Raw genomic sequence first — 26,429 nt, 5'->3', positions numbered from 1 at the left:
ATGACAATCATGTGCATTCATAGAAAGCCTAGCAGTAGTTTTTATTAATTGCCCCCATTAGCTTTTAGTTTTCTTTTCTTTTTTTTTTTTAATTTAGTTTCCTCTTTTTTGTGGAGTATACCAAACCAGCTGGTGCAATTAATGACTTCAATAGTTCCTGCCAAGCCAACTGGCTTGAACTATGAATTGCCCTCACTTCTAATTTTCTCATGAATTGGTACACACACACACAGAGATTTATGATGATTTGACCACTGACTTAAATTCACCATATCAAATTGACAAAGTTCCTAATAACCATTCTCAAATACATGGTCTCAATTAAAGCAACAAAAAATACAACAAATAACAAATATAAACATACATACATACTGGATAAACATATCAAAAATACATCCTAATTGGGTACAAATTACCTCCGACATGGATCCAAGCAACATATACTACTTTTCTATCTGCAAGCCCACCACTGCTAAAATGCTCGCCGATATGGTAAGCCAACCAGCAACTTCATGGTCCCTTCGAACATTATCGATTACTCTGTAGGAGCACTTGAGTGATATTTGGGGCAAATCTTGTTTTCACTGCTTTGTATATACATGTATGCTTTATAGGAAGTAAGATAATTGTTGCTTCTTTCTCGAGCCACCTTCCCCATATAAATCATTCCACTGCTTCAGTTCACTCATCACAGAACCCTCAGCAGCAAAACTGGCAGCAACCTGCATTAGAAAATTTGGCAAATACATAAGCATCTTTACAGGCCATCAAAGTAACGCTTGACTCCCTTCTGAATTAGTCAGTGAGAAAATATACTGTCTTATCTGAAAGTGAAAAAGAAAGAGCATAGTTTAGACAGAGAGGGATGGATCATAGATGGAACAGATTTGCACAATCAAATGGTCATGAACAACTCTTTAATCCGTCAGCAAAGTATGAGAATGCAAAGTTCTAATTTTTAACCTCAAATCACAACCATTATCAATAAATATTATTCCATAAATCTAGAATCTACGGTTATTAAGCAAAACAAAAGAAAAAAAAAAGACAAAGACAAAGACAAAGAAACCAACAATAAATGAGCTCAAGGGCTGTATGGCTCAATTTAATCACATCGGTTACCCGGATAAATTGAGTCCACCCATGCATTGCGGTATATCCAAATTCAAACAATGTATTTTTGGAGTGAAGGTGAGCTCCTCAATCATTTAGCATGCCTCATCAGAATGCGGGTTTTGTTGCAGTGTGGGCATTGAAAGACACCAGTCCAGCATATGGAACTCCAACCCACGACCAACAAAAGCTCGTCCAGAATGTTGTCAAGCCACAACCAATGAGGACAGAAAGCATATGCACATGCACATGCCCGCCCAGACATATGAACATGCATACATATGTGTGTATCAGAGTGTGCAAGTATATAAATAGGTGTGCATGCACATACATGTATCTATATATATCCATGTATATGTGGAATTGTGCACATGAACTTTGCACATGGAGCTACCAGAAATAATAAACAAACCTGATTCTTTGCTTGCCTCAAGTCTTCCATGTTTAATGGTCTGAGGATAATTGTTTTCTCCCCATCCTCTTCCCTATTTTCTGAAGCCCCTGCCGAACCCTCTCCTTCCCCAGCTTTCCGCTTCTCCTGAGACAAGAAAGAATAACCACAATACATGAGTTCGCAGCAATTCATCTGGGCCTCACATCTCATAAAAAGGAATCAGATTTGGAGAAGAGGCCCATGGGACTTTGGTATAAAGTTTAGTAAATGCTTAAAGAAATGAAGACTTTTAATAGAACTAGGATTTAAAAATTAATATAAAAAAAACCTCTTAATGGGTCAATAGCAACTTTGGAATAAAGTTCAGTAAATGCTTTGACAATTGAAAATTTTGGACAGAACTATGCTTAGAAATGGTTTGTTGTTTTTTTTCTTCTTGGTTATCAAAAGGAGGAAAACAGAACAAGCAAATAGGTTGGATGTAGCCAGGAGCTACAAATATTTTTGAGAACAGAAATTTCATCCTCATTGGCATTCTAGAAAAAGTGGGCAGATAGACACATGTGATTTGCTTATCTGGAGAACCTCAAACTAGTAAGCCACGAATTCTTCAAAGAACAGGGAGGAAAACATCCAAAAATAAATAAACTCTTATTCAAACAAAATTATCTGGCGAATTTGCTTGATCAGCAAGATTTCAAAATTGACACACTGGATTCTAGAAAATATTAATACAGAAGCTATTAAGTCTTACCAGTTCTTTAAGCCTCTCTCTCTGAATTAGCTCTCTAACAGGGCGATATGCTGCTGTCACACATAGGTTCTGCTCAACAATTACCTCAAGTTAAGCATCAAGTACTCCGTGATACTAAATACCACAAGAAACATACAAACCTTAAGATCGCTACCACTGTATCCTTCTGTCATGGTTGCAAGCTCCTTGTAGTCAAGTCCTTCTTCAACCTTTTCTTTTGACAAAAGTTTCCTTAAAATTAACTCCCTGCTATCCACTGATGGTAGGCCAACCATGATTCTGTTCAATATAGGAGATCAGAGATGGGAAAATGGCATGTTTTTCATAACTAGGCGACTATATCAGCTCTTCTGCAAGGCATGATGCAAATATAAAACCAAACATTATTCCCAAAAAATATATAACCAAACAAACCTGCGCTCAAACCTCCTAATAATAGCTTCATCGAGATCAAATGGTCTGTTTGTTGCTGCTAGAACCAGGATTCTCTCCCCAGACCTTGTTAAGAGACCATCCCAGTGGGTCATGAACTCATTCTTGATCTTCCGCATTGCCTCATGTTCTCCTACCCTAGTTCGCTGCCCAAGCATGCTATCAACCTCATCCACGAAAATGATAGTAGGGGCAACCTTAGAAGCCAGTGTAAATAAAGCTCTGACATTCTTTTCATCTTCCCCAAACCACTTCGACGTGATAGTCGACATTGAAACATTGATGAAACTTGATCCAGCCTCATTTGCTATGGCCTTGGCTAGCATTGTCTTCCCAGTTCCAGATGGCCCAAATAGTAGTATTCCTCTGCAAGGCTTCAGAAGGCCTCCATTAAAAAGGTCAGGACGTCGAAGGGGAAGCATCACTAATTCCTGAAGAGATTCTTTGATTTCATCAAGGGCACCTATGTCATTAAACGTCACCCCAATTTCATTTGCTGGGATGACCTCTGGTCTGATCCGCTTTTCAAATTCATTGTCTGGAGAAACTTCCTGTTAAGAGAAAAAATAGAAAAATTGGAGTTAAATAAGTTTGGCAGCATCTAACAGCCATTTTCTAAATGAAGGGGACAGGGGTTACCATAGAGGACCTCAATCAAAAATAGGACAGCTCTAAAGGTTCACTCTCATACCATTGATTTACAATTAGAGAAACACAGCTCCAAAATTCACAAATTTATGCTGAAAAAATGAATAAAGAATTGCATTCAAATTTTGTTTTTGCCTGAGAATATGTGAAAGATGGAACTCATTTTCTTAACGTTAAATCCTCCTCTGACTTCTTAATCTGGTTCTTTTCTCAAGTGTTAAGGAATAGATGGATAGTGGAGGGATACTCTAGTCTATTGAATCCAAGCTCCTCAGTTACGTTACATATAAAATTGAAAATAAACTTAATATCTTTAACAGAATTCAATGGTAGTCCAAAAATTTCTGTAACTATAGTAAAGATCAAAGACAAATAACTTTTCATAAATTATTTTTACATGCATAACAGAAACATTTAATCTTGTATACATCAGACTAGACAAAAGAAAGCAAGAAAGACGAAAATTTACAGGTGCTTTTGGTGGTAGAGATGAACCCTCAGAATCCTTCACCCCTGGTGCCGTTTTCTCTGCCTCACTTTTGTTTTCAGGAGGTAAGACTTCAGCACCCCTTTCAGCTTTTTCCGCAGCTACAGCTGCACCATCTTCATTTACAGCTTCCTAACAAACAAGCAGGATATAACTATAACATCATCTGTCAGCTAAGCACAGCACTATACTGTCCACACTTCACAAGTCTATCATAAAGACCATACATACCTTCCCTGACTCAACATTTGCCTCCAGCTTGATAGCATCCTCACCAGAAAGCCTACATTCTTGGAATATACTTAATCCATGGGACAAACTGTTGTATGAAACATGTAATAAGAGAAAAAGAGGGGGAAAAGGCCAATAGAAAACTAACCAGAAATTCACTATATACCAACTGACCTCTTTGAAGAAATGACAAGCTTTCCATTTCTGTATTCAGGCTCCTTGTTATTCATCAAATGGTAAGAAACAGCTGCCACAACAATTTCCTCTATGTAATTACTGAGAACTATTGTATCTGCTAGGCAGATACAGCCCAAATCATCACACTCAAGATCATTCTCTGCAAGTACCTCTGTAATGTGGTTCCTGTTATCCTGAATTTGTATCATTTTCATGTCTTCCTCAAGCTGAGATTTCCAGCTAACCAAATGAGCCTCATCTTCTGGAGGCTTAATCTCTATATTGTAAGGGAACAGGCTACTGACCCTTCCATCCACATCTGTATAATCACTATCAGATTCCAACAATCTTGAACCAAGTATCAACACCGGTCCTGAAAGCTTCTCCAACATTTTCTGAAATAAAGAATATATCCTTCGTGATCTGTACAAAAGGTTCTCAACATCCCTTACATATAGGACAATGGGTTTACTTTTTGATACTGAAACTAGGACCTGCACAGTGATCTCAAGATCAGAACCCTTCCGAGAGCTAGGCAACATCAAAATTGACAAAACCCAGAAGATTCAAACAAATGAAGCAATCAAAACAGTCATGCCACAAAATGTATTCAGAATAAGGAAAGATAAGACCATAGAAAGTAACAGGATAGAGTAAAAGAAATACCTTGTAAAGTGATTGGAGAAGAACCTTGTCATCAAAAGACCAGCTGCTGGTGCGTTTGAGAGGAACTGAGAAATTAGTCAAGCCATGAGAAACTGATAAAAAGATACAATTTTCAAATGAATTCTAAATATCATGCATTCCAAGCACATGGGCAATGAAACAATTACAAATAAAAGATCATGCAGGTAGTGTGTCAGTTCTTGCCATAACAACCATCTCTAGAGTATCAATTAATCTTCAACTAAATCACTCCACATAATACTTGTTGAACAATTTGATGACAGTGACATATTATAATATCCATCTGCTCCTCAATACAAAATTGTAAGCTGGGACCATAGGCCAATACCAAAATTGAAGATAATGAACTCAGAAGAAGATTACCCTCCCCTCCCCACCACCACCACCATCCAAAAAGGAAAATTATGTCTACTTTGCAGAGGTAATCATATCTTGCATCTTCCCAGCAGTAACAGCCACAACTCAATTAAGTCCATGGCTTAAAGAACGGTATCTTACCTAGTCATTAGAAAAATCCTATTGGCCTATCTTGGGTTCTATATCGTTTGAGTAGCATCACCTGTCTAAGATTACTTTAGGGTTTTTTTAAATTTAAATAAATGTAATTTTAAGGTTAATTCTTATAGGCAGTTATAGGATTGCTTGGTAAATTTCTTTTGGATAGGGCTGCTCAAGCCTTTATTTCTTGTGTTAACAAGGTGCATAAGGGGCTAACTAGTCAACTCCCTTGTAACCCGTTACTTGTCTCTTCAATATAATTTCTTCCTATGCCCTATATCCACAAGGAACCCAATAAAGAAGCATAAAAGGGTACCTCCCCCATGTACCATTGACTTAATTTGAAACAAAACTTGAGAGTTTTCGCTTCTTTCTTCCATGGTGATGACTTTATTCATGAAAATGATGATTTTCATATTTTAGATGAGAATTATCCCAGATATCTGTTATCCTCCTTTAACTATCTTGATACTTCAAATCCCTTGTTTCCTTCAATTAGACTATCAAAATGATTACCTGAAGCTTAACCCCAACTCCTTAATATCATCATTACATATTTTTATATTTATCTTGCCCTTTGTCCACCTCCACAATTCATGTTTAAAGTAAGTTTGCTTGATTGATCAAAGATCCTCATCAACACTTCACCCAAACCATGGGTCCCTGGAAGCTCTCCAAGATATCTACACTAAAATGGCCATAAGAAAATCATCCTCATGCATCAGAATCTCAGCAGCCATTACATAATTTTTATAGCAATACGTAATCATCGATCAAACCAAAGAGATATTTTTGCTGTGATATCTTACATCAACTTGATATAAGAAGGTTGAGTTGGTTGACAATAGCCCAATGAAGCAACAAATTATATGGTAAGTCTATGGACAGGCAGCATGATGATATCCTTAAATTACTTGCACAAGTTGTTGGCAACATGCATGTGTTAACTTGAATGATTAGATAAAGAGTCAAGAATCCAAGAAGGAAAGAGGATCAGCTATGCCTTCAAACATTGAAGAATACCTTCCATATCATGTTAGCTGCAGTAGGTACGTTTCGTAATTTATGCAACACTCATACTCCTACAATACTGTGGCAGAATGACATAATCACCCCCATTACAAAGCAGTGCCATGTTTCTTTCAAGAACGGCATATTACTTTCTGATGATATTGGTGGTATGGTCAAGAAGTGATTCATGAAGGCGAGGTGAAAACTGAAAAGCATACGCTTTCATGCCCAAGGCTGAAAGGCTGTTTATGCTGATGAAAATTAGGAAGGTGCACTGAAAGGACAGAGTCCAACCATCTGTAAGTTCTAATATGTATTTTTTGTGGCAGTTTGAGCCCCCAAGAAATGAGGCAGGCACCATGAAAGCCCTATTGATAGAAGAAATTATGACATTACAAAGAAGAGGAGTATCAAAAACAAGAAAACCAATTCTAGTGATCCATTTTCTCGAATTTTCCCTGTAAACTAAAAGAGAAACGTGCAGGTGAATCCAACTCTTTGGGATGTCACAAAGAAAACAGTCTAATATCTGAAATCAAAAGTAATCTCGAGCAGCCAAGCTAAAAAGTCTTGTCAAAAGTTGCCAATTGCAATACTTTGTTTCAGGTTTACTGTGGAGACAAGGTGTCCTTTCTCCAAAAGATATGGACACCCTTAACTGTCAAATAGACCAAATAATTTATCTTTCATTTTTTCTGAAGATGCATACAGACAGTCAAGCATATAGGGTTAAAAATACCAAGGGTTGAAGGGCATCATTTGTTTATACAGGAAAACTTTGTTCTATTGCAGGAAATGTTTGTCTTCGAATCTGCAGCTAAAAAAGAAAAAACGAGACATCTAATGGAGTAATTTCACAAACCAAAATGATGATTAAACAATGAGAAACATAGTTAATCTTGTCTGCACTTTTATATAGACAGAGATAATTATCCTATGCTGATGAGTTGCTAGAGTAAATTAGCCGTGATCATTAAGCAATGAGTAATTCAAAATAGATCCAAATTTAAAAGATTTGAAGGCAATGTTGACCATGTAAAAGTTTTTCTAATACGATCAGAAAATTCAAAAATAATACTGTCTCAATTACGTAAATTGGTTGTGCATTCATTCTAACAGCCAGAAGATATTATAATTTGATGTTCCTACAAATACTAAGTGCAATAACCTGGATTTACAGGAGCGCATTGTGATGTGAGGCCATTCATATCAGTTGAGACTGATGCATTTTTACGAAGCCTAGGCATGCTGCTATTGCTATCTGATCCCCTGAAAACAAAAAAAGCACATATAAGTAAAAACAGGTAAAAGAAATATCCTTGTTGGATGTTTCCAATAACTCAGCAACTATTAAACTTTATACCTTGGCCTTAACTCTAAACTGCTGCTTTGCCTACGCAATGATCCTGCAATAACTCTTAGAAGCTAGAATTAATAAAAAGAAGGCAAAACACTAAGGGAAAATCATAACCTGACAAGAAAATATATGAAAAATAAATACAATATGGATGAAAGATATTACAAATCACAATATATCCTTCAGCTAGAAATGATGACAATGAAATAAAGGTGATTAGTTCAACTGATGACTAGTGTCATAAGTGACGGAAATACATAAGAATCTAAATAGCTCTGATGCTCTCAGCAAATACTTAATTTCAGAAAAAATCTGTTAGAAAGTTATTTGTGAATATTTATGGGGGTGAAATTAACGAGATGTGTAAAAAATACAGATAAATCCATAAAATGCCTGAATATTAGATACTTCGGATTTTCTTTTTGTTAGATGAGATGTGCAGAAGCCATGAAAGGTCTAAATTCTCACATTAGATCAATGATGATGATGATCATACAAAAGGAAAAAGGGATCTGATAAACAAATATTTCATGGCAAAAGAGATATAAAGCTGTTTATCCAACTGTTTTGTTTATTTGCACAATGACATTTGTGCCTCTTTCTAGACAACATTTTTATAGTGCATGTTAGTTATATGGCTAAAGATTTTGCTTTGCAAGCTAGGTATCAAAAGCATGGGTTCCAAGAAAGTTGTACTGAGGCTACAACCAGTGTAGCTCATAAATTGGTTCAGCATGATATGGCCAAGAACATTAAAAATGGTTGTTATTTCATTGAAGAAAGGGTTGGCAATAGAGACTTTATTCATACAGAAGAAGGATCAATTAGAAAATAAAGCACAATAGGCATCTATGCACTTGCTTACGAAGTTCTGTGATATATGGGATGGGAGAGGAGTTAGGTTAATCAGCTTCTCTGCTTATCTTAAGTTTGTAAGGTTAGATGCATGATTTGAGTATTCAGTGTAGCATCCTTTTTCCCTTCTTCTATCTCTAACTGATTAACTAAATCCCACCATTTCACTTATATTTTTACCAAAAAACACCATCATGGATCCCACTAAACTTTCTAATAAGCAAGCCACCAATTCACCCTTTCCATCTCCAAATCTTTTACAACATTATTTCAGTTCACCAACGCATGGAAATGCAAATTACCAGACTACTTATTACACCCACATAATTATTTGACCCTAAGGATCCTAAATGAAATAAAATATAAATCATTTATAGAAGTAGAGAACTGAAATAACAAAAAAAACATTAATTTACTTCTCCACTAGGCACAAATATCATTTCTGATGTGGCCCAAATTAGATCAGCCAATTGGATGATGACATGTAGCACAGGAAGGGATCAGTTTCAGCAGAATTTGGATTTGTGAGCTGATCTAGATAAGCTCAGATAGCCCTCCACCCAGCTACAGACCCTAGAGCCTAACTCCGGTAGGACATGGACTCTTTATCTATAAAAGGAGGCCCATGGGTATTAAGTACACATCACATAATAAGACAATCTATATATTGTACTCTCTCTCTCTCTCTCACTCGCTCCACTTTTCTAGGCTCCTCTTTTTCTTCCCGTTCCCCAAAGCCTAGTCGGACCTAAGCATCGAAGGGCCCCCGACTAGATTAGCTCCAGTGACCTTCACGGTTTGTTTCTCTCCCTCATGCAGAACAACATGTGTAGCTCCTCTTCTTGGAGCACGGATCCATCACAGTCATTTGCCCACCAAATCGGGTTTTGGCGCGACAATTTCCTTTTTAACTAGTCAATCAACTAAGACTCTGAGACATGTTCATATTTTTTACAAACGTATCTTTCAAATAGATCTGTGCTTATGCACTTGACATGCTTCGTAAGCAATTTTTACCAATAGAGTTACACGCTCTGCAATGTCACTTTGCAATATTAAGTGTTTCTTCATTACTTTTCTTATTTTTATTGGCAAAAACCTTCACTAGGTTTTTACTGAGCCTGTTGGTCATTTTGTTGGTTTGCAGTCTTTTAAACTCTGTTGTGGTGGAGAAGGGAGGGTATCATTAGTCCCACATTGGTTGTGAGTCAAGGAGCGCTCTGACTTATAGAGTTGTAGCTTATGTAGGAAGAGACCATCCTTTCCACGTGATGTGCCTTTTGAAGGATAAAATTATGAGACCCATGGGCCAGAGCTGAAACTATCTCACGTGCCGAGCCATAAGCCCTTAGCCACAACAATGGTGCACCAAGTAGGAAACCACCCTTACAACTGTGGGGCTCCTCCCGTCCTACACCAGTGTATGATAAAAATAAGGAGGGCATCTCCCGTCTATACACAGATTCTCCTTTATTGGGGAGCTATATTGTGGTGTAGAAGGAGGACATCATTAGTCCCAGATTGATTGTGAGTCAAGAGGGACTCTAGTTTATATAGGAAGGGACCATCCTTCCCATATGAAGTGCCTTTTGAAGGAAAAAACCGTGAGACCCATAGGCCCAAAATGGATAATACCTCACATACCGAACCATAAGCCCTTAACCACAACAAACTCATTGCCGCACAAGAAATGAAGTAAACTATTATCTCCGATATTTCCTGAATAAAAGATAGAAATAAAGCCATCTGATTCTGAATCTTTATAGTCGGATCAAGAAATAGCAAAAAAGCCAAAAAAAAAACTAGTATGGCTAGTATTGGAGCATTTCTTGAATCATATATTTATGATGCAATCAAGCTACCCACGCATTCATTCAAGTAAGTATAATGACAGAAAAATTATTAGCCTGAAAAACATGTATCATATCATAAGAAAGAAGAAACATTAAAAGCATTCACTCAACCTGTAAAAATGACACAAACTCATGTATATAGCATCCTTAGAGCATGAAGTAAATATTCCTAATTAATACCTTTAGGTTCCTCCCTATGTGGAAGGATTGAAAGAGATCCAAGTAAACTAGACATTTTCTCCAAAGTCGCCTCAGATATAGATCTTCTGAAAAACTGTAGAAAAATAAATGCACCTAGTGAGGATATATCATACTGTGATTTAAGTAACCGCTCCACGAAAAGCTTGATTTTACATGTAAAATGCATGATTCTATAGCAAAGCAAAATTTCATTATAATTCTAGAACTGTACCAGTGGTTAGGATATATATATATACACACACACACACACACACATACATATACTTTATATATATATATATAGACACACACACACACACATATACATATATATATATATAGTATGTATGTATGTATTTATCTATCTATCTATACGTATATGCATACAATATGCATGTGTGTGCACCACTTGCACAAATATAACATATAAGAACAATGTCAGCACATGTCTTCATTTTATAAAGAAAGGGGGTAAAAAAGAAAATTAAACAATTGTAGAGTGATAAAAATATTTTAAAGTTCCTAAATTTTATTCCAGATAATAAAGTAAATCTACGTGACTATAAGTTGTCTGCCAAGGTTTAGAGTTCTTACAGAATCTTTATTCGAACTGCCATATTTGCTCTGAATCTGTAACCAATTGCCCAATGATAAATTAAAATCATAAATATGTAGAAACAAAGGAAACTATGACTGTATCCACTGACCTTGAGTGAGAAGTCAGTCACATCTAGCAACAACAATTTGGCCTCAAAGTAATGGGCTAGTGCCTTGGCAAGCATTTGTTGGTAAAGCTCTTCAAACAAAGATCGCTTGAATTAGTCCAAGCCTATAAATAGGCATACATACTTCAAATACTTCAAATACTTCAAATCTAACCAAATAATGAATATATTGCATATAAACTACCTGCAGGGCCTGAGAGCAAAATGGCTCGACTTGCAGGAGAAAGATTTCGGGTATACTTTGACAAGTCCAATTGCTTCAGGTGAACATAGGCTGCACTTGTTAGTATAGCTCGGGTCTGTTCACTGACATCAACATCATGAACACTAAGCCATCAGAAAAAACAAAACAGAAGTATTACAAAATATATAAAAAAGTAAAGAATATCATTAAAACCTCTTGCAGATTGAAGACATAATCAAAAGTAATGTCATATGACTCGAAAGTTAAGGCTCAAAATCTAAATCAAGTGAGACTATATATATCAAAGGACTGGAAAAATCCATTAATTCTTGGATTTGTTTTTTTTTTTTTTTAAAAAAGAAAAGGCATTGGTGAAATTCTGTCACACAAATACATTACCTAATGCTAGTTGATTCAAGTGCTTTTAGGATCAACAAGCAAACAAAGGACAAGAGAAAGCCGCATTACATAATCTAACCTTAAATAATTAATATTTAATAGTATAACTCTGAAATATTACAAGTTTCAATTTCTACATCAATGTTAAAAAAAGGCTTCCTTGTCCTATATTGGGTTTAAAAAATGAAAAAACAAAGCAGGGGAGTGTGTGTGTGTGTGTGTGTGTGAGAGAGAGAGAGAGAGAGGAGAGAGAGAGAGAGAAGCAAAAACTCAACTGCAAATTGTTTCTACCTTAGAGGAAATATAGGAGATTCTATGCAACTTAAAAATCAATAGTTGACTAAAGAATTGATATTTAAGGGAAAAATAGAATACGAGTATATCATATCAGCAAGCTTCAGCCCATCTTTATGGGTCAATTTGTAAACCTTAGACTCATCTCTTCTTTTCAGGTCAACATTTTAAACCCTTATTCGTCCTTTCAATATCCTGATTCTGAATCAAATGAAGTTTCAACTTCTATCCCAGGTCATCTCATGTCTACTCTTGTTTTGTATCCATGCCACATGACTCTGACCTTTAACCTTTTAATTCATCAAGGGTTCCTTCAATTTTCAATACCCAGTTATGTCAATTTCTTTTCTTGTGAATGATTCTTTTCAATCACCAGTTCCAACTATATAAAAGTAAAAATAACAAATAAAAGGATCATCATGCATATGAAATTGTATAATTGATGCATTTAGCCATTTATCTTTCCGTATAAGTTCAATTGTGAGATCTGACATAAATACTATAAGAAATGAGACTGACAAGAGGACATGGCTAGTGACCCTCTTAGCAACACATAAGCATTAAAGAGAAGGTGAAAAGGGCTGTCTAGTGACATCATGGAGTGAATTTAATAGGAGCTCATATGTCAGCTAATGAGGCATATTGTGACCAATACTCAGTTAACCAAACCGGTCAATAAAAGAATCACTGTCATTAGCATTGGCCAGTAGCAAGTCAAAAACATGTTTAAACTAGATGAACATATGTCTTTGCTTTTGACATAAATTTAAATTCAGTAAAGAAGCTTTAAGGCAGTTTTCACGGTGCACAAAATAGGTCACTTTTTTCACAATCTTTTCTTTTGTTTTCTTTCCTTTTTCTTAAAAAGAAACTTGGTAAAAATCCACCAATTTCTCTCATGCTAATATTTAGTATAACCAATTTGTGCTGTAGCATGTCGATTCGCAACAGAAAAGTTACTAAACCAGGAGCTTATGGGGCAATGGATATTAGTTATTAGTTCATCAGTTGTTTGAAAGTTTGAACTAAACTATGTGTACAAGAAGTGTTCTTAGAGTCCAAATTCAATTGCCACTACAGGGAGCTGCCTCTCACTCTATCCAAATTACTTATTTTGTTATCATGAATAAATGATATCATTTGCCATGCCGCGACTTGGCTTGTATGATTTCTGTCAGTAAAAGGGCAAAAGTAGATATTGCTAAATTAACTAACTTAGACCACATCAAAATTTCAAAATATAGTAAGACGGAAAATTGATCTGAACCGTTTGTCTTTATAACAAATATAAGTAGGAAAGAGGTGGAAGAAAGCATAGCAAAAGATCCAAGATGGAAAAGAAAAGTAGAATGGTTGGGATAATGATAGAGATATGACATTACACAAAAACTCCACTTTGAAGACTATATGAAAATCCAATAGGTTAGGTAATATGAGTTGTCTTCAAATAAATTTCCTTCAAAACCACTTCTATCAGATTAGCAAGACTATAGCAACAAAAATAAAGTCCATATGAAAAGAACAAAAGAATATATAGATTTTCTGAAAATAAATAAAGAAAGCTGCAATCAGACTATGAAATATTATTTCCATGAATCACGGGTATCCTATTCAAAAGCGGGAATGGTCCTTATTATCAAAGCCACAAATCTACCTTTTTACTATAATTCACTAATCACGTTTAAGATCCATCTGTTATCCATTACTAAATTTAATATCAGCTATCATACTACCGTCAGACCCCCAGCATGATCCACACCATATTCCTTGATCCACCTCGCCGTAAAGGGGCTACGTAGACCATATATATGTACAAAATTCCGGCCTAATTCTAACAAAAAAAAATAAATAAATAAATGCAAAGAAGAAGCAGATATGGGTCGAGAGCGCATAACTTGTATTTGGTATTATTATTGCAAGCACCACTCTTCTCAAGAAGAAATGGGGGGTGAGCGTACTCACTAAATCAGCAAAAATATTAATTTCAAGCACCCGACCAAAAGTTTGAGGCACAGGAACAGAGCTTCCTATACAAGATAAATAAGAGAAAAAAAGAAAAGAAAAAAAAAATCATGAGAAGAATTCCAGAATACTAAAAAGAATGTACTTTTAAAAAGAAAATTGTGATTTGGGTAGCTGATCAGAAGACAACTAGTTAAAGCTAAAAATCCAATTTAAAAGCTAAAATGGAAAATTGGCATTAAATAAAGGAATCAGGGAATCAGGAATGCTTCCATTCCCAAGGCCCTCGTGATGCAATTAATATCTTAACGCCAATCAATGTAACATTAAATAACGGAATCTTGAGGTTGAAAAGAATCAAGAACGGCTAATATAAAGCTAAAATCGAAAACCCTGGCATTAAATAAAGCAATCAGGGAATCAAGAACGTCCCCTTTCGAAGGCCCTCATGATGCAATTAATATCTTAATGACATCTGATGATATCTTGAGGTGTAAAAGAATCAAGAACGGCAGAAAAATAACAAAAAAAAAAAAAAGCTTTTAAAAAAGAAGGAAAGATTTTACCTAAGGTAGTAAGGGAACTCATCGAAGGTAACTTTGCTGTCCCTCCCGTCCAGGACCTGCCTCATCAGCTCCTTCTCGATGTTCTCCGCCGTCACGCCGGCGTAGGAGCTCGCCGGCGCCCCCCATTTGCCGACCGTCTGCCCGGAGGCCAGCCCAAGCCCCACCCCGACGCCGAGCCCCAACCCCAGGGCCGACATGAGTACATGCTTCTGCTCCATCTCCTCCTCCCTCCGGAACTCCGATTTCCCTCGACAAAAATCGCCGTTTCTCCGGAACTCCTCCTCCCCTCTCCTCACTCTAACATACAAAGATCCGCCCAAGAACCAATCTCTTCTTCGAGCTTCCGACGGATTTCGACTTCCGGGAACCGGCAAAGAAAGCGAAAGCGAGAAATGCGACGGGTTTTCTTTCTTTTTCTCGGAGGTCTTTCGTTTCGGTGGTGGGGGCGATTTGGGGTGCTCTATTTATAGATGCGGCTCCTGAGGAATCCGAGTTCTGGAAAGTAGCCGGAAAGGAAGGTTCACGTTGGCGGTCGGAAAAAGGACTTACTGGGGAAGCGGAAAGAGGGGGGGAACGCATGGAAGTCGGTCGGTCGCCGCTGTTTCTCTCTTTCCGTTTCCTTCGTCCGTTCCTTTCTTTTGATTTAACGGGGAAAGGACGGCGTCGTCCGGGTGGCTTCGGCTTGACGAGTCCGCTGAACTTTGACGTGCGTTTGACGCCAGCCTGAGGAACTTGAGATATTGGATCCCGGTGGTGCTATGAAGCGCCAGTAGTTTACCCCATTCTCCCTCCAACGTGGCAACGAATGATTGGTGCATTTTTTGTCATTTTACCCTCAGCGTGCCAACGCCTCATGGGATGGGAAACCGGGCAAAGCATGGCATGTAATTACCGGTCCTGCGTTCCCTTCCTACGTTTGCTTCTCAGGTTTGATTGGAGCTTTGAGCTTTAATTGACATTATCGGTTAGGTAGTTAGGTATTAGATTTCTTTTCCATAAATCAAGACGTCTTGGGATTTCTAACGAGCAATGCCACAAAAAAGATTCCTCCCACCACGTAGAACAGCGAGCTTGGTGTCTCTAGCCTGCATTAAATTAGTGCATACTACATGAGGGTCGTTGGGTATGGAGTCGTGGTTGATCAAGCTACTTTTTTTTATGAATAAAAAAAATAATCTGAGAAAAAAAAATTTGATATAAATTTTAAATTTATTTTTTTAAGTAATTAAAATATTTGTTAATTTTTTTATATAAAAAAGAATTAAACACAGCATATTAATGGAGTAATGACCATGATGATCTGGCTTCAATAAATTCTAATAAACTAATAAAGATATCTTTTACCTCTTAATGGCTTTTTGATATTAAATTTTCACACACAAGCACATCGATAGTCCACTCTATTACATATGTAATGATACTTCCTCTTTTTTTTTCTCCTTGTGACACAAGTGAAGATGCTTCTTTTGGTTTGATATCAAATGACTCGATATTTGTTTTTCAAAAGTTGCACTATTATATCTCTTTTGCAACATCTTATTTTTTTAATATATATTTTTACTAAATTATTCAAAAATCACTGGATAAATTATAATCAAGCCCATGAAGATTTTAAAAATTGGAGGGAATGAAATAACTAATAAAGTTGTGATTAGCATAACAAAGAATCATCTAGACAATTTTTTTTGTTAATATTCTTAGCATTTTATGATAAAGTTTGCTAGAGCACAAGTTGAAAATTTATTCTCAACATGCTTGATACATCTAGATCACCAATTATTTCATAATACCATGGTGTCTTGAGTACATATTATATATGCAATTCACCAAACTATCTAAAATAAGGTTGAGACATTTTTAAGAAACTTGTTTTGATTGTAAATACCGCCAACTATTTTCAGGATATCTGCACAATATGTTAGTGAAATCCATACAGAATAGCTCTAGGCACTCATGTATATCTGTTAATATGGCTTGAATTTTGGATATCTTTTATGGGCTCGAATTATGACTCAATCTGAAAAGTCCGCGTTGCGACTTGAATGAAATATTTTGGGAGGTCTGTGGTGGTAGCGGAAGGCATGGACGATAGGCCATGCCCGATCAGTATAAATATTGTATTTTCTGCCAATCTCGCAGTTTTGTGAGAGGTTTAGAAAATCAAAGTGCGGCTAGGGTTTGGAGAGTTCTTGAGTGATTGTATCTCTCTTTTCATCATAGTGAAATTTTCTCTCGTGTTTTGCCCATGGACGTAGGCTTTTCAGCCGAACCATGTAAATCCTGTGTTTGTTTTTCCTTCTCTTCTCTATTTTGTGTGATTGTACGAATCTGTGTGTGCCCTATATTTGTGCTTGCTATAACAATATCTTGTTTTGACTAGAGTACTTCTTAAAATTATATAATTATTTTGGGATACATGCATCTTATAAAGTAGTTTATATAGCATTTGTGCACCGTTGCAGATAAATAATGCTAACTTGATTTTTATGAATAAATTTTATATGCATGTGTTTGTTGCCATTTCTTTCTTGTTTTTAAAAAAATACTACTATATTTAATGTGATAAATAAATCATATATTTTCATACAATGCTATGCAAATCTTAATAAACATAAGTTTGCAAGGCAAAAATGAGAAATCATTTTTGAGTATTTTTATTTTAATTACATTTTTATTTTTAATACACTTTTATTTTTGTGGATCCAAAAAATCTAAATTAATTGAGTTATGTTTTAATAAAATATATATAGCGCGCAATGAAAGAAAGGTTAAATAGGATCCGTGCTTATTTTTTGAGTTATTTTGATGCAAAGAGAAACGATGATTTGATAATTTAGTATATTCTAGTAGATATGGGATAATATATGATCAAAATAAGAAATAATTATTATATCTAATTATGTTCATCAAATGCTTGTAACTTGGTTATTCATCACTATTTATTAAATTAAAATATATATTTTCTTTACATGGCACAATAATTTGGGATTCAAAATCATTACATATAACGGCTGCAATTTTAAACATTATCGAAGTTGCACAAAAACAATATTGAAAAGAGCTACATACATTTAACGGAAGTTACTGGCACGTGGTTTAATCGAGAAAAGTGGCGAGACCGTAACAATTTTTTAGTACTAGTTTTTTCACGCGCGAACGCTTTACGTGGGTGTTGCAGCCTTTGCACGTGGTAGGTTCCAACAACTTTACGCGTGTCGGGCACTCGCTACAACCATTGGCGGCAGCCACGTTGGAAGCCGCCGGCTGGTCCTGAAAGCTGACTCAGCGAGACTGGGCCCGACGGCGGGATTCCAGGGACCACTTCTGGTCCCTGAAAATTTGACAGCTTTAATGCATCAAGTGGGTCCACAGGCCATAACTGAAATCCAGTGGGGACTCCGCCGGGGTCCCTTTTTTTTTGTTTTTTCGTGGGTCCCTTTCTTTTACGAGTCCGGAGACGGGGGCAGTTTTCTCTCCTTTTCTGGCGAAGTGGAAACGGAGCTTCTCCCCCGAAAAAAGGTACGCTCGCTACTGGTAGCAGCACAGTACAATTTCCTTTTGTTCATTTTGCTTACAAATTTCTTGATTAAACATCAAAACCTGACTACAATTTTAAACAATTATTGTTGGAACTAAAAGTTGTTGAATTTAAATTTCTACTTAATTTCCATGATAATTATTGAGTATGTTTGTAGTTTATAAACTCTGGTAAGACAAAAAAGAAAATTTTCTTTTCTCCTGTGGGGAGAGAGTAAAATGAGTGGAAAATAATACAGTGAGTGGAGCAAAGGAGAAAAAGTCTCCCTTGATGGTCATAATTGTTTTGCTTAGACTGTATGATCATTAGTTAAACGAATGTATTGGAGTAGGCCTGTAGGTTAGACTAATCTGGTTATTGTAGGACATTAGTTTTTACAAACTAATATATATTTTTTGTAACCCTAGAAGAAGGGAGTAACTGAATGTTTTATAAATCGAATATATTAGAAGCTAGAGTTTGTGAAAAGACGTTATACCTTATAATCTCCAATTTTTTATGGTGTTCTATAATCTTTGCTCATGGACGTAGCTCAATAAACTAAACCATGTGCGTATGTATCTATATATAATATGTATGTATATATATATATATATATATATTTTTTTTTTTTATTTTGTTATTCTCTTTATCTATTGTAATAATAATATTTGTTAATTGATTGAGGAATAATGCTACAAAACACAACTTTTTTTTTTTTTGGTAGAAGGTGAAACTTCATTTAACCCAAAAGAATGCTGTCCAACTTACTGATAAGAGGCGCCTGTGATACATATACAAAAAGACAGATGAGCATGGAAAATACAAGACAAAAGGAGATTGTTTCCTGTGCTTGGAGTCGAAGTTGGGGGCAACATAATATGCAAAAGTTCACCCAAAAAAAAACATAATATGCAAAAGTAACGGCCCTGCACAACTTTTCATTTACATGAGATGCACAATAATAATAACAACAGTAAAAAGACCAAGAGAAGCTATTATAGTATACCTGCACGGGTCTATGTCATCATTAGAATATAATTAAAGTAAATTTTGTTTAGATCAAAATTCTTATCAGTGGAGTGGTGCAAAGATAGCCGTAGGCCTAAGAACCTTTTGGACGCATCATAAAATGGAACAGGAAAAGCATAAAATAATTGATAAGACGGTAAAGTAATAAAGAAAGAGATTCTTTTTTTTTTTGGTAAGAAAAAGAAAGAGAAAGAGATTCTTTACAGGTCTGCTTTTGACGAAGGAAACAGTGAAATAAAAGCTTGAAAAAATACAAGCAAGCTTTTGCAAACTGCTCCAAGTTTGATACCCAATTGGTGGGCAGATAGTGGCTATAGTAAAACCCTAGATACAACGATCAATGCAAGTCACGTGTCAAAACCATTTCAAAAATATACTGAACATGAAATGAATATAGTAATAATTATAGCTCTAAGATTCAAATAACACAATAGATGATTTTTAGGGGAAGCAAGAGATTTCAAAAAAAGGCCTCCGTCGCTGTTCAAGCTCATCAATCTTTAAGGCTCAAACTAGGAGCAAAGCAGAATGGAGATGTTGTATCCCTATTTTATTTTAATTTTTTTTTAAAAAAATTATAGATGCATAATGCTTTGAGCAATGGAAGATGGAAGTTGTCGGAAAAAGAGAGGTTAATTTGATTACACGAGTGAGATAAAATGTGCAGGTTATTATAACTTTTAATTTGAAAATCATATGATACCTCATTTAGATTCGGATTGTATCATTCGCACAAAAGAGTGATTGATCTTCTTTTGTAACATCAACCGTTAGATCTATAATTGTTGCTTTGAGATCTATGTATAAGGATGCAAGCAATTGGAGCATTTTGAAATTCATGTAATGCATGATCCAATGATTGATGTTGCAAAACAAGATCAACTATATTTTGATGTGAAAGATACAACCCAAGGCCCCTTTGCTTATACTAAAAGCGGTCAACAGCAGCACAAGTTTATTTGACTCCTATTAGGATAGGTTTTGCTCATGTTAAACCAAAACTCAAGACATGTTAAACCAACTCTAATTGTTTCAATCCGATGATGATTAAGAATGGCATTTTGTCCATCAACTACTCATTCACCATTAAAAACGAACTGTTTGTCATTGGTTGCCAACATATGCCTAACTATTAATTTTTGAGCAAAACTGTTGCCCCACCACCAACTTGGAGGCTTTGCTAATCAACGCAATAGACCTAATTACCAATCCTATAACACCCCTTGCACATTGGCTCCTACGTTTTGGCATGCATGTGGACATGCAAAATTTATTCATAAAACAAGTAAATTACATGGGTGCAATGCTTCCTCACATGCAAAAGCGAGCCCCATTGCAGTCACCATCAAAAGCCTAATTCTACGTGGAACACACGTTGCTCCTCTATTTGAAGGATATTTTCTAAATGTTTTCCCTACTATATGGTACATTTGGTGGAACGCTTTTAGTTACCATATACATACCTTGTCCCATGCGCTTAGCTTCCATTAAACTTTTGTTGAAGTGGGGGTGTTTGGGACCGTCATGCCCCAAAACTCAGGACCCTACATTAATGGAAAGTTGCATGCTATAGGTTAGTTGCCTCCCTCCCAAGGAGGGGCTACCTTTTTGTCTTATAAAATGACATCAAGATAATGCGATACACGTATTACCACTAAAACTTTTGGTGCGCCCACTTTTATGAGTTACTTTTGCCTTGTTTTCTCATTCCATGTCCCATATATTCAAAAGGAGTGGTCAACAGCTCAATCTATGGAGATTCAAAGTACTTTGCCAGCTTTTGTTTTTAGATGTAGATGTAAAGGCTTCCGGCCACCTTGGATCTATATGTGCTTGTTTGATCAGTGGCAGATCTAATTGACGATGACTGGGATCACATACAGAAAATTATGATCCTTGCCATGATATAGGTAACATAAGAGATGCTATTGATGATGTTGATTGGGTTGTCATCCGGTGCTAGTCAAATAATCTTATAGCTAGTGCGAGTCAAGATAGCTTGCCCGATCAAGATGTGAATTTGCTAGGCATTCTGATTTAATTTGTCAGAGAACATCTTATATGCAGGATTATTACTGTTGTTACTACCATTTGGCATGTGCTTTGCACGTGCTTTAATTAATAAAGAATAAGGAGCTATGAAGAAGACCAATTACATAAAAATATTGGCATGGTAATATTGATTTTTTAAAAAAAATATATAGGAATAGAGCTTACATGTTTGACTTTCGGACTTTTTAATTATGGAGATAGAGATAGTGATGCACTTAATGACAATGCTTTTGTGTGAATTGGCAACTAGTTTTAATGTCAAGCATCTCATATAAAAGATGCGAAATGAGGTCTATTATTGATACAACTAGAATTGAAATATCATTAAAAAAAAAAAAAAAAAGCTAGTATAAGTGCTCTATTCTTTTTAAATGTTAATATCATATAAAAAAAGTGGTAGTTTAGTGTAAATATTTTATTAATTTTCATTGTTTGGATGATATTTTATCAAAAATTAGAGCGGTACAAGCATTTTGATGGAGCTATGACATAGGATGATCAACAAAACAAACAATAGCACCTTATGTGTTGTTCTCAAGGACTTCTCAAATTGCAAGGACGATTACGTTGGCCAACTTTAAATTAACTTGATCCAAGTTAGCTAATGCTATCTTGACTTAAAAATACATTGACCAACCAATAAAACTTCTACAAACTCAAAAAAATACCTTTCTCTATCCCCAGGAGAGAACAAAATTTTATCAACTCAATTATCCATGCAATATTCGCAGTAGGATTTTTAACATGTACTCCGGCTCAAATACTGGAACTCATTGTCATGTAACCCTGCTTCTAACTTCTTTTCTTAGCAGTCCAAGGTTAAGATTGAATTCCAAACGCCCCACAGCGCGCGTAGGTTATTTGTTTTCTGTAAAATTTTTAATTGCAATATTTAAACCAAATTCAAAAGCAAATAAAGCTACAAAGCTGAAAGTAAGACTTAATTTCCGTTCTTGAATGCACCACTATTTGGTTGTACCAAAAAAAAAAGAGAAAACATCATTTTGGAAAGAATAATGCTATTTTTTTTTGGTAGAAGAAAGAATAATGCTATTCAGCACCAATTGATCCTTAGAAGCCACATCAATGCCATATGAGGATTTGTAACAGTATCTTGTAGAAAAGAAAATTAATACTTTATAGTGCTAATTTGAAGAAGTTATTAAGTAGACTTAGTCTAACATGTCAGCATAGCAAGCATCAAAATATTATCAATTCATAGTTGGAAGGTTTGGCTTTTACAAACAGAATTCCCTTTACGACTCTTGACCGTTCTAAAAAATTAAAAATAGAGTAGAAAAGGAAATGTTTTTATTGGCAGCCTTGCAGCCTATATTTGAACACCAGGATCATGCCAAATGGTAATATGCTAGTCCACCAGTTCAACTGATTTTTCAGTGTTTGCACACTAGCAAAATACTTGGAAATGGGAACCATCTGGAGGAGATGAAATGTTTCATTACGTGGTGATGCTATCATTGCAGACCGCTAGACCTTATTAGTTATGTATGAACTCAACACTAGTGGATCCATTTATGGGTTATTAATTGATTAAATTGCCACCTAATTCTACATCCTCAACAAAGTAGGTTTTTCTTTTTTTTAAGAGAAACAATGGGTTCTCTATTGCTTCATTTAACCGAGAACATGAAATGAAAAAGTACTTAGGCAAACATGAAATACATGAAATGAATAATCATTTTATCAGCAGCTGTAGAAGTCCAACCACAATATATAATTTTAATATTTTGAGAAAATACTGAAATATTCTATCAACTTTAAATCAGTTTCATTTATATTTTTTTATTTGAAAAACTAGTTTGATACTTTTTAAAATAGAATGGGTATAAATAAAACCAGCTTAAAATTAGGGGGGTATGTCTATAATTTTTTTAAATATCTTTAATCAAATTTTCAATACAGATGAGATATTTTAAATATTCCTTGACTTCTTTTGGCCAGGTTTCGCTGGATAGCCTTGACAAGTAAAAAATGATAATAATTATGACATATGCCCCCCATCTTTCTCGAGTTCATTACCTAAATAATTTAAAAAATATTTATTTATCAAAATAATATATATTTTTTTAATTTATTTATAAAAATAATGTAAATCTATAAAATGTCATTTGAAATGACGTTTTATAGCCTCCACGTTGCCACCCTCTCTGCTTCACGTGGACGACAAAAAAAAAATAAAGTCATCATTTGAAATGGAGTTTTTGAAATGACGACTTTAATTTTTTTCCCAAAAAAAAAAAAAAAATAAAAAAAATGAAAAAAAATAAAAATAAAAATTTTAAATTTATAAAAAATAAAAATTTTGATTTAAATAAAAATCATCATTTCAAATTACTTTCTCCATTTCAAATTATTTTTTTTTAAAAATATCTAAAAAAATGAGTTTAAAAAAATAAAAAAAATAAAAATTATAATTCTAAATTTTAAGAAAATAAAAATTTTAATTTTAATTCAAATAAAAATCATCATTTCAAATTAGTATCCCCATTTCAAAATAATTTTTTAAAAAAATATCCAAAAAAAATATACCACAAAAATAAAAAAATAAAAAATACCATAAAAAAGAAAAAAATTAAAAAAATAAAAATTTAATTCTAATTTTTTAAAAAATAAAAATTTTAATTTTAATTCAAATAAAAATCATCAATTCAAATTAGTATCCCTATTTTAAATTAATTTTTTTTAAAAAATATCCAAAATAAAAAATACCTCAAAAAAATTAAAAAAATAAAAAATAACATAAAAAAATTAAAAAAAATAAGAATTATATTTCTAAATTTAAAAAAAATAAAAATTTTAATTTTAATTTAAATAAAAAATACTATTTTAAATTACTTTTCTTATTTCAAATTAATTTTTTAAAAAAATATCTCAAAAAAGAGAAAAAATACCTAAAAAAATAAAAAATTGCTACAAAAATAGGAAAAAAAAGTAAAAAATAAAAAAAATTATAATTATAATTTTAAATTATAAAAAAAATTATAATTTTTATTTAAATTTAAAAAAAAATTACTGTTTCAAATTACTTTCTCCATTTAAATTAATTTTGTTAATAAAATATCCCAAAAAAAGAAAAAGTATCTCAAAAATAAAAAAATTAAAAAAATTAAAAAAATTATAATTATAATTTTAAATTTTAAAAAAAAAAAAATTTAATTCTGAGACAGATGAAACATATGAGACTCTGTGTATCCATGTCCACAAAGCATAATATCCGATCACTTGAAATGACATTTTCAAAAATAGACTTAAATAAAAAAATATAAATATAAATTTTAAATTTTTTAAAAAAATAAAAAAAATAAAAATTATAATTCTAAATTTTAAAAAATTAAAAATTTTAAATTTAATTAAAATAAATTTTAATTAAAAAAAATAAAATAAAAATTTTAATTTTAATTCAAATAAATTTAAAAAAAAAAAAAAAATAGAAAACCCATCTGTATCATCTTCATACCGACTTATAGCAGCCCAAACCGCATCACACCGAGCGATTGGTAAAAGCACCATAATGTACAGGAATCTTACCGGCCTATACCATACCGTACGTAGCTGTTCATGCCCGTACCAGATCGAGATGTATCAGTGCGGTCCGATTCATCTTATTTATCGAAAAATTGACTTGAACTTTGTTGCTTCCCCATCGACTTGTCTGATTCAGCTTATTTTTAGATATTTTAAAAAATATAATTAAATTATCTAACATATTATTATTATTTGCGTTATAATTTTTATAGCCTTTTTAGCATAATTTTTTCTTTCCTAATGTTTCGAGACACATGAGAGTATGTGTATCCATGTCCATAAAGCATAATATCCGATCGCTTGAAATTAAATAATATAAAATAAAATTAATAATTAATAATATAAAATAGAATAAAAATATCAAGTGTACAAAAAATAGTACAATAAAAGTTTCAAAATACTAAGTACAAATCTAAAAAATACTAAGTCTCACAAGGACGTCGTAGTGCCCATGGTCGCTTGAACCTTCTCAGAAAGATCCTCAACGGCTGCTCCTGTTCCTGTATCTACTATGATGGCTCCTCCCTTATATCAATGGAGGTCTGCTGGTCATGCTGCTTAGGAATAACTGATACTGTCGGATCATCTACGGACCGAGCGATCCCCTCAATCCTCTAATCTAGATATACGGATAGGCCTGAAAAGAAAGTATCATACTCATGTGGCCAACTGGTACCCGGTGATATCATCTGGAGGATGTAGGAAGAAGAAGGCACTACCATCTGTGGATCAAAAGGTGATGGCATCTGTGCAGCATCTAGTGATGACATATGCGGAATATGCGGTGATGGCATATGTGAACATATGGTGACGGCATATATCTCATATCCGGTGTATCGGCTGCTCCATACCAAGGCACACAGCTATATGGGTCAACATCAATCGTCACCAATATTTTGAAACTTGTTCTCTCTATCTCACGCAGTATTCGAATTCGTTCGTCCTCATCAGTCGTAGATAAAGCATGATGAGCGTCCAATACAAGACCGGACATAGAATCAGTCTACATAATAAAATAAAATAGTAATATACTATAAAATATAAAATAAAAATATAACACAAACATCATAAACTATTTTTCAATCTTAATTATTAGAGGTACAGACATTGATATAAAATATAATTTTTGTAGTCTTACCAAAAGATGCACAGCAGAACTCTCGCCCTCGTATTCGAAAACTGCATACCAAGACTGTCCAATGACTCGGACTGTAATGCTAAAAAATTAAGCCATGTAGTCCTCAGTATATGAACGACCTCTCAAAATGGGATCACCATGAACAATGTGATCTCGACGTACATTCTAAATATCGATGTACTCTACATGTCTGATACGTCAGTCAATACGAGCTTTCCCTTGTCGATCAATACGATGAAATTTCTGACTGGTATCAAACTACTCTAGGATGCCCTGAATCTGACCAAACTGCCACAGGACATGATCGAGAAGATGCCACTCTACCATATCAAAATAA

At 34.5% G+C, this 26,429-nt stretch overlaps 1 protein-coding gene across 3 annotated transcripts; it reads right to left on the bottom strand.

The window, feature by feature from the left end:
- Window positions 1-255: 255 nt before the first annotated feature.
- On the bottom strand, window positions 256-15,504 carry LOC105047526 (uncharacterized). 3 transcript variants are annotated; one of them, XM_073258992.1, is made up of 16 exons: window positions 14,808-15,504; window positions 11,587-11,729; window positions 11,385-11,473; window positions 11,272-11,307; window positions 10,678-10,771; window positions 7,796-7,838; window positions 7,601-7,701; window positions 4,903-4,967; window positions 4,234-4,730; window positions 4,060-4,111; window positions 3,811-3,960; window positions 2,676-3,244; window positions 2,402-2,540; window positions 2,262-2,330; window positions 1,526-1,651; window positions 256-722 (listed from the first exon to the last, which is right to left on the bottom strand). In XM_073258992.1, exons 1-16 carry the CDS (start codon window positions 15,023-15,025, stop codon window positions 609-611), a joined length of 2,505 nt encoding a protein of 834 aa, XP_073115093.1. In that variant the 5' UTR covers window positions 15,026-15,504; the 3' UTR covers window positions 256-608. The 3 variants fall into 3 exon arrangements, with proteins under 3 accessions (XP_073115093.1, XP_073115092.1, XP_010924775.1); XM_073258991.1 differs by having other exon boundaries at window positions 4,060-4,147; window positions 14,808-15,503; XM_010926473.4 differs by having other exon boundaries at window positions 4,060-4,147; window positions 11,587-11,708; window positions 14,808-15,502.
- Between the last annotated feature and the right edge of the window lie 10,925 nt (window positions 15,505-26,429).

Source organism: Elaeis guineensis, chromosome 6 (genome assembly GCF_000442705.2).
Source record: "Elaeis guineensis isolate ETL-2024a chromosome 6, EG11, whole genome shotgun sequence".
In the NCBI taxonomy this organism is placed as follows: Eukaryota; Viridiplantae; Streptophyta; class Magnoliopsida; order Arecales; family Arecaceae; genus Elaeis; species Elaeis guineensis.
The sequence above is the reverse complement of the archived record's forward strand: the minus strand, read 5'-3'. Positions and strand labels throughout refer to the sequence as shown.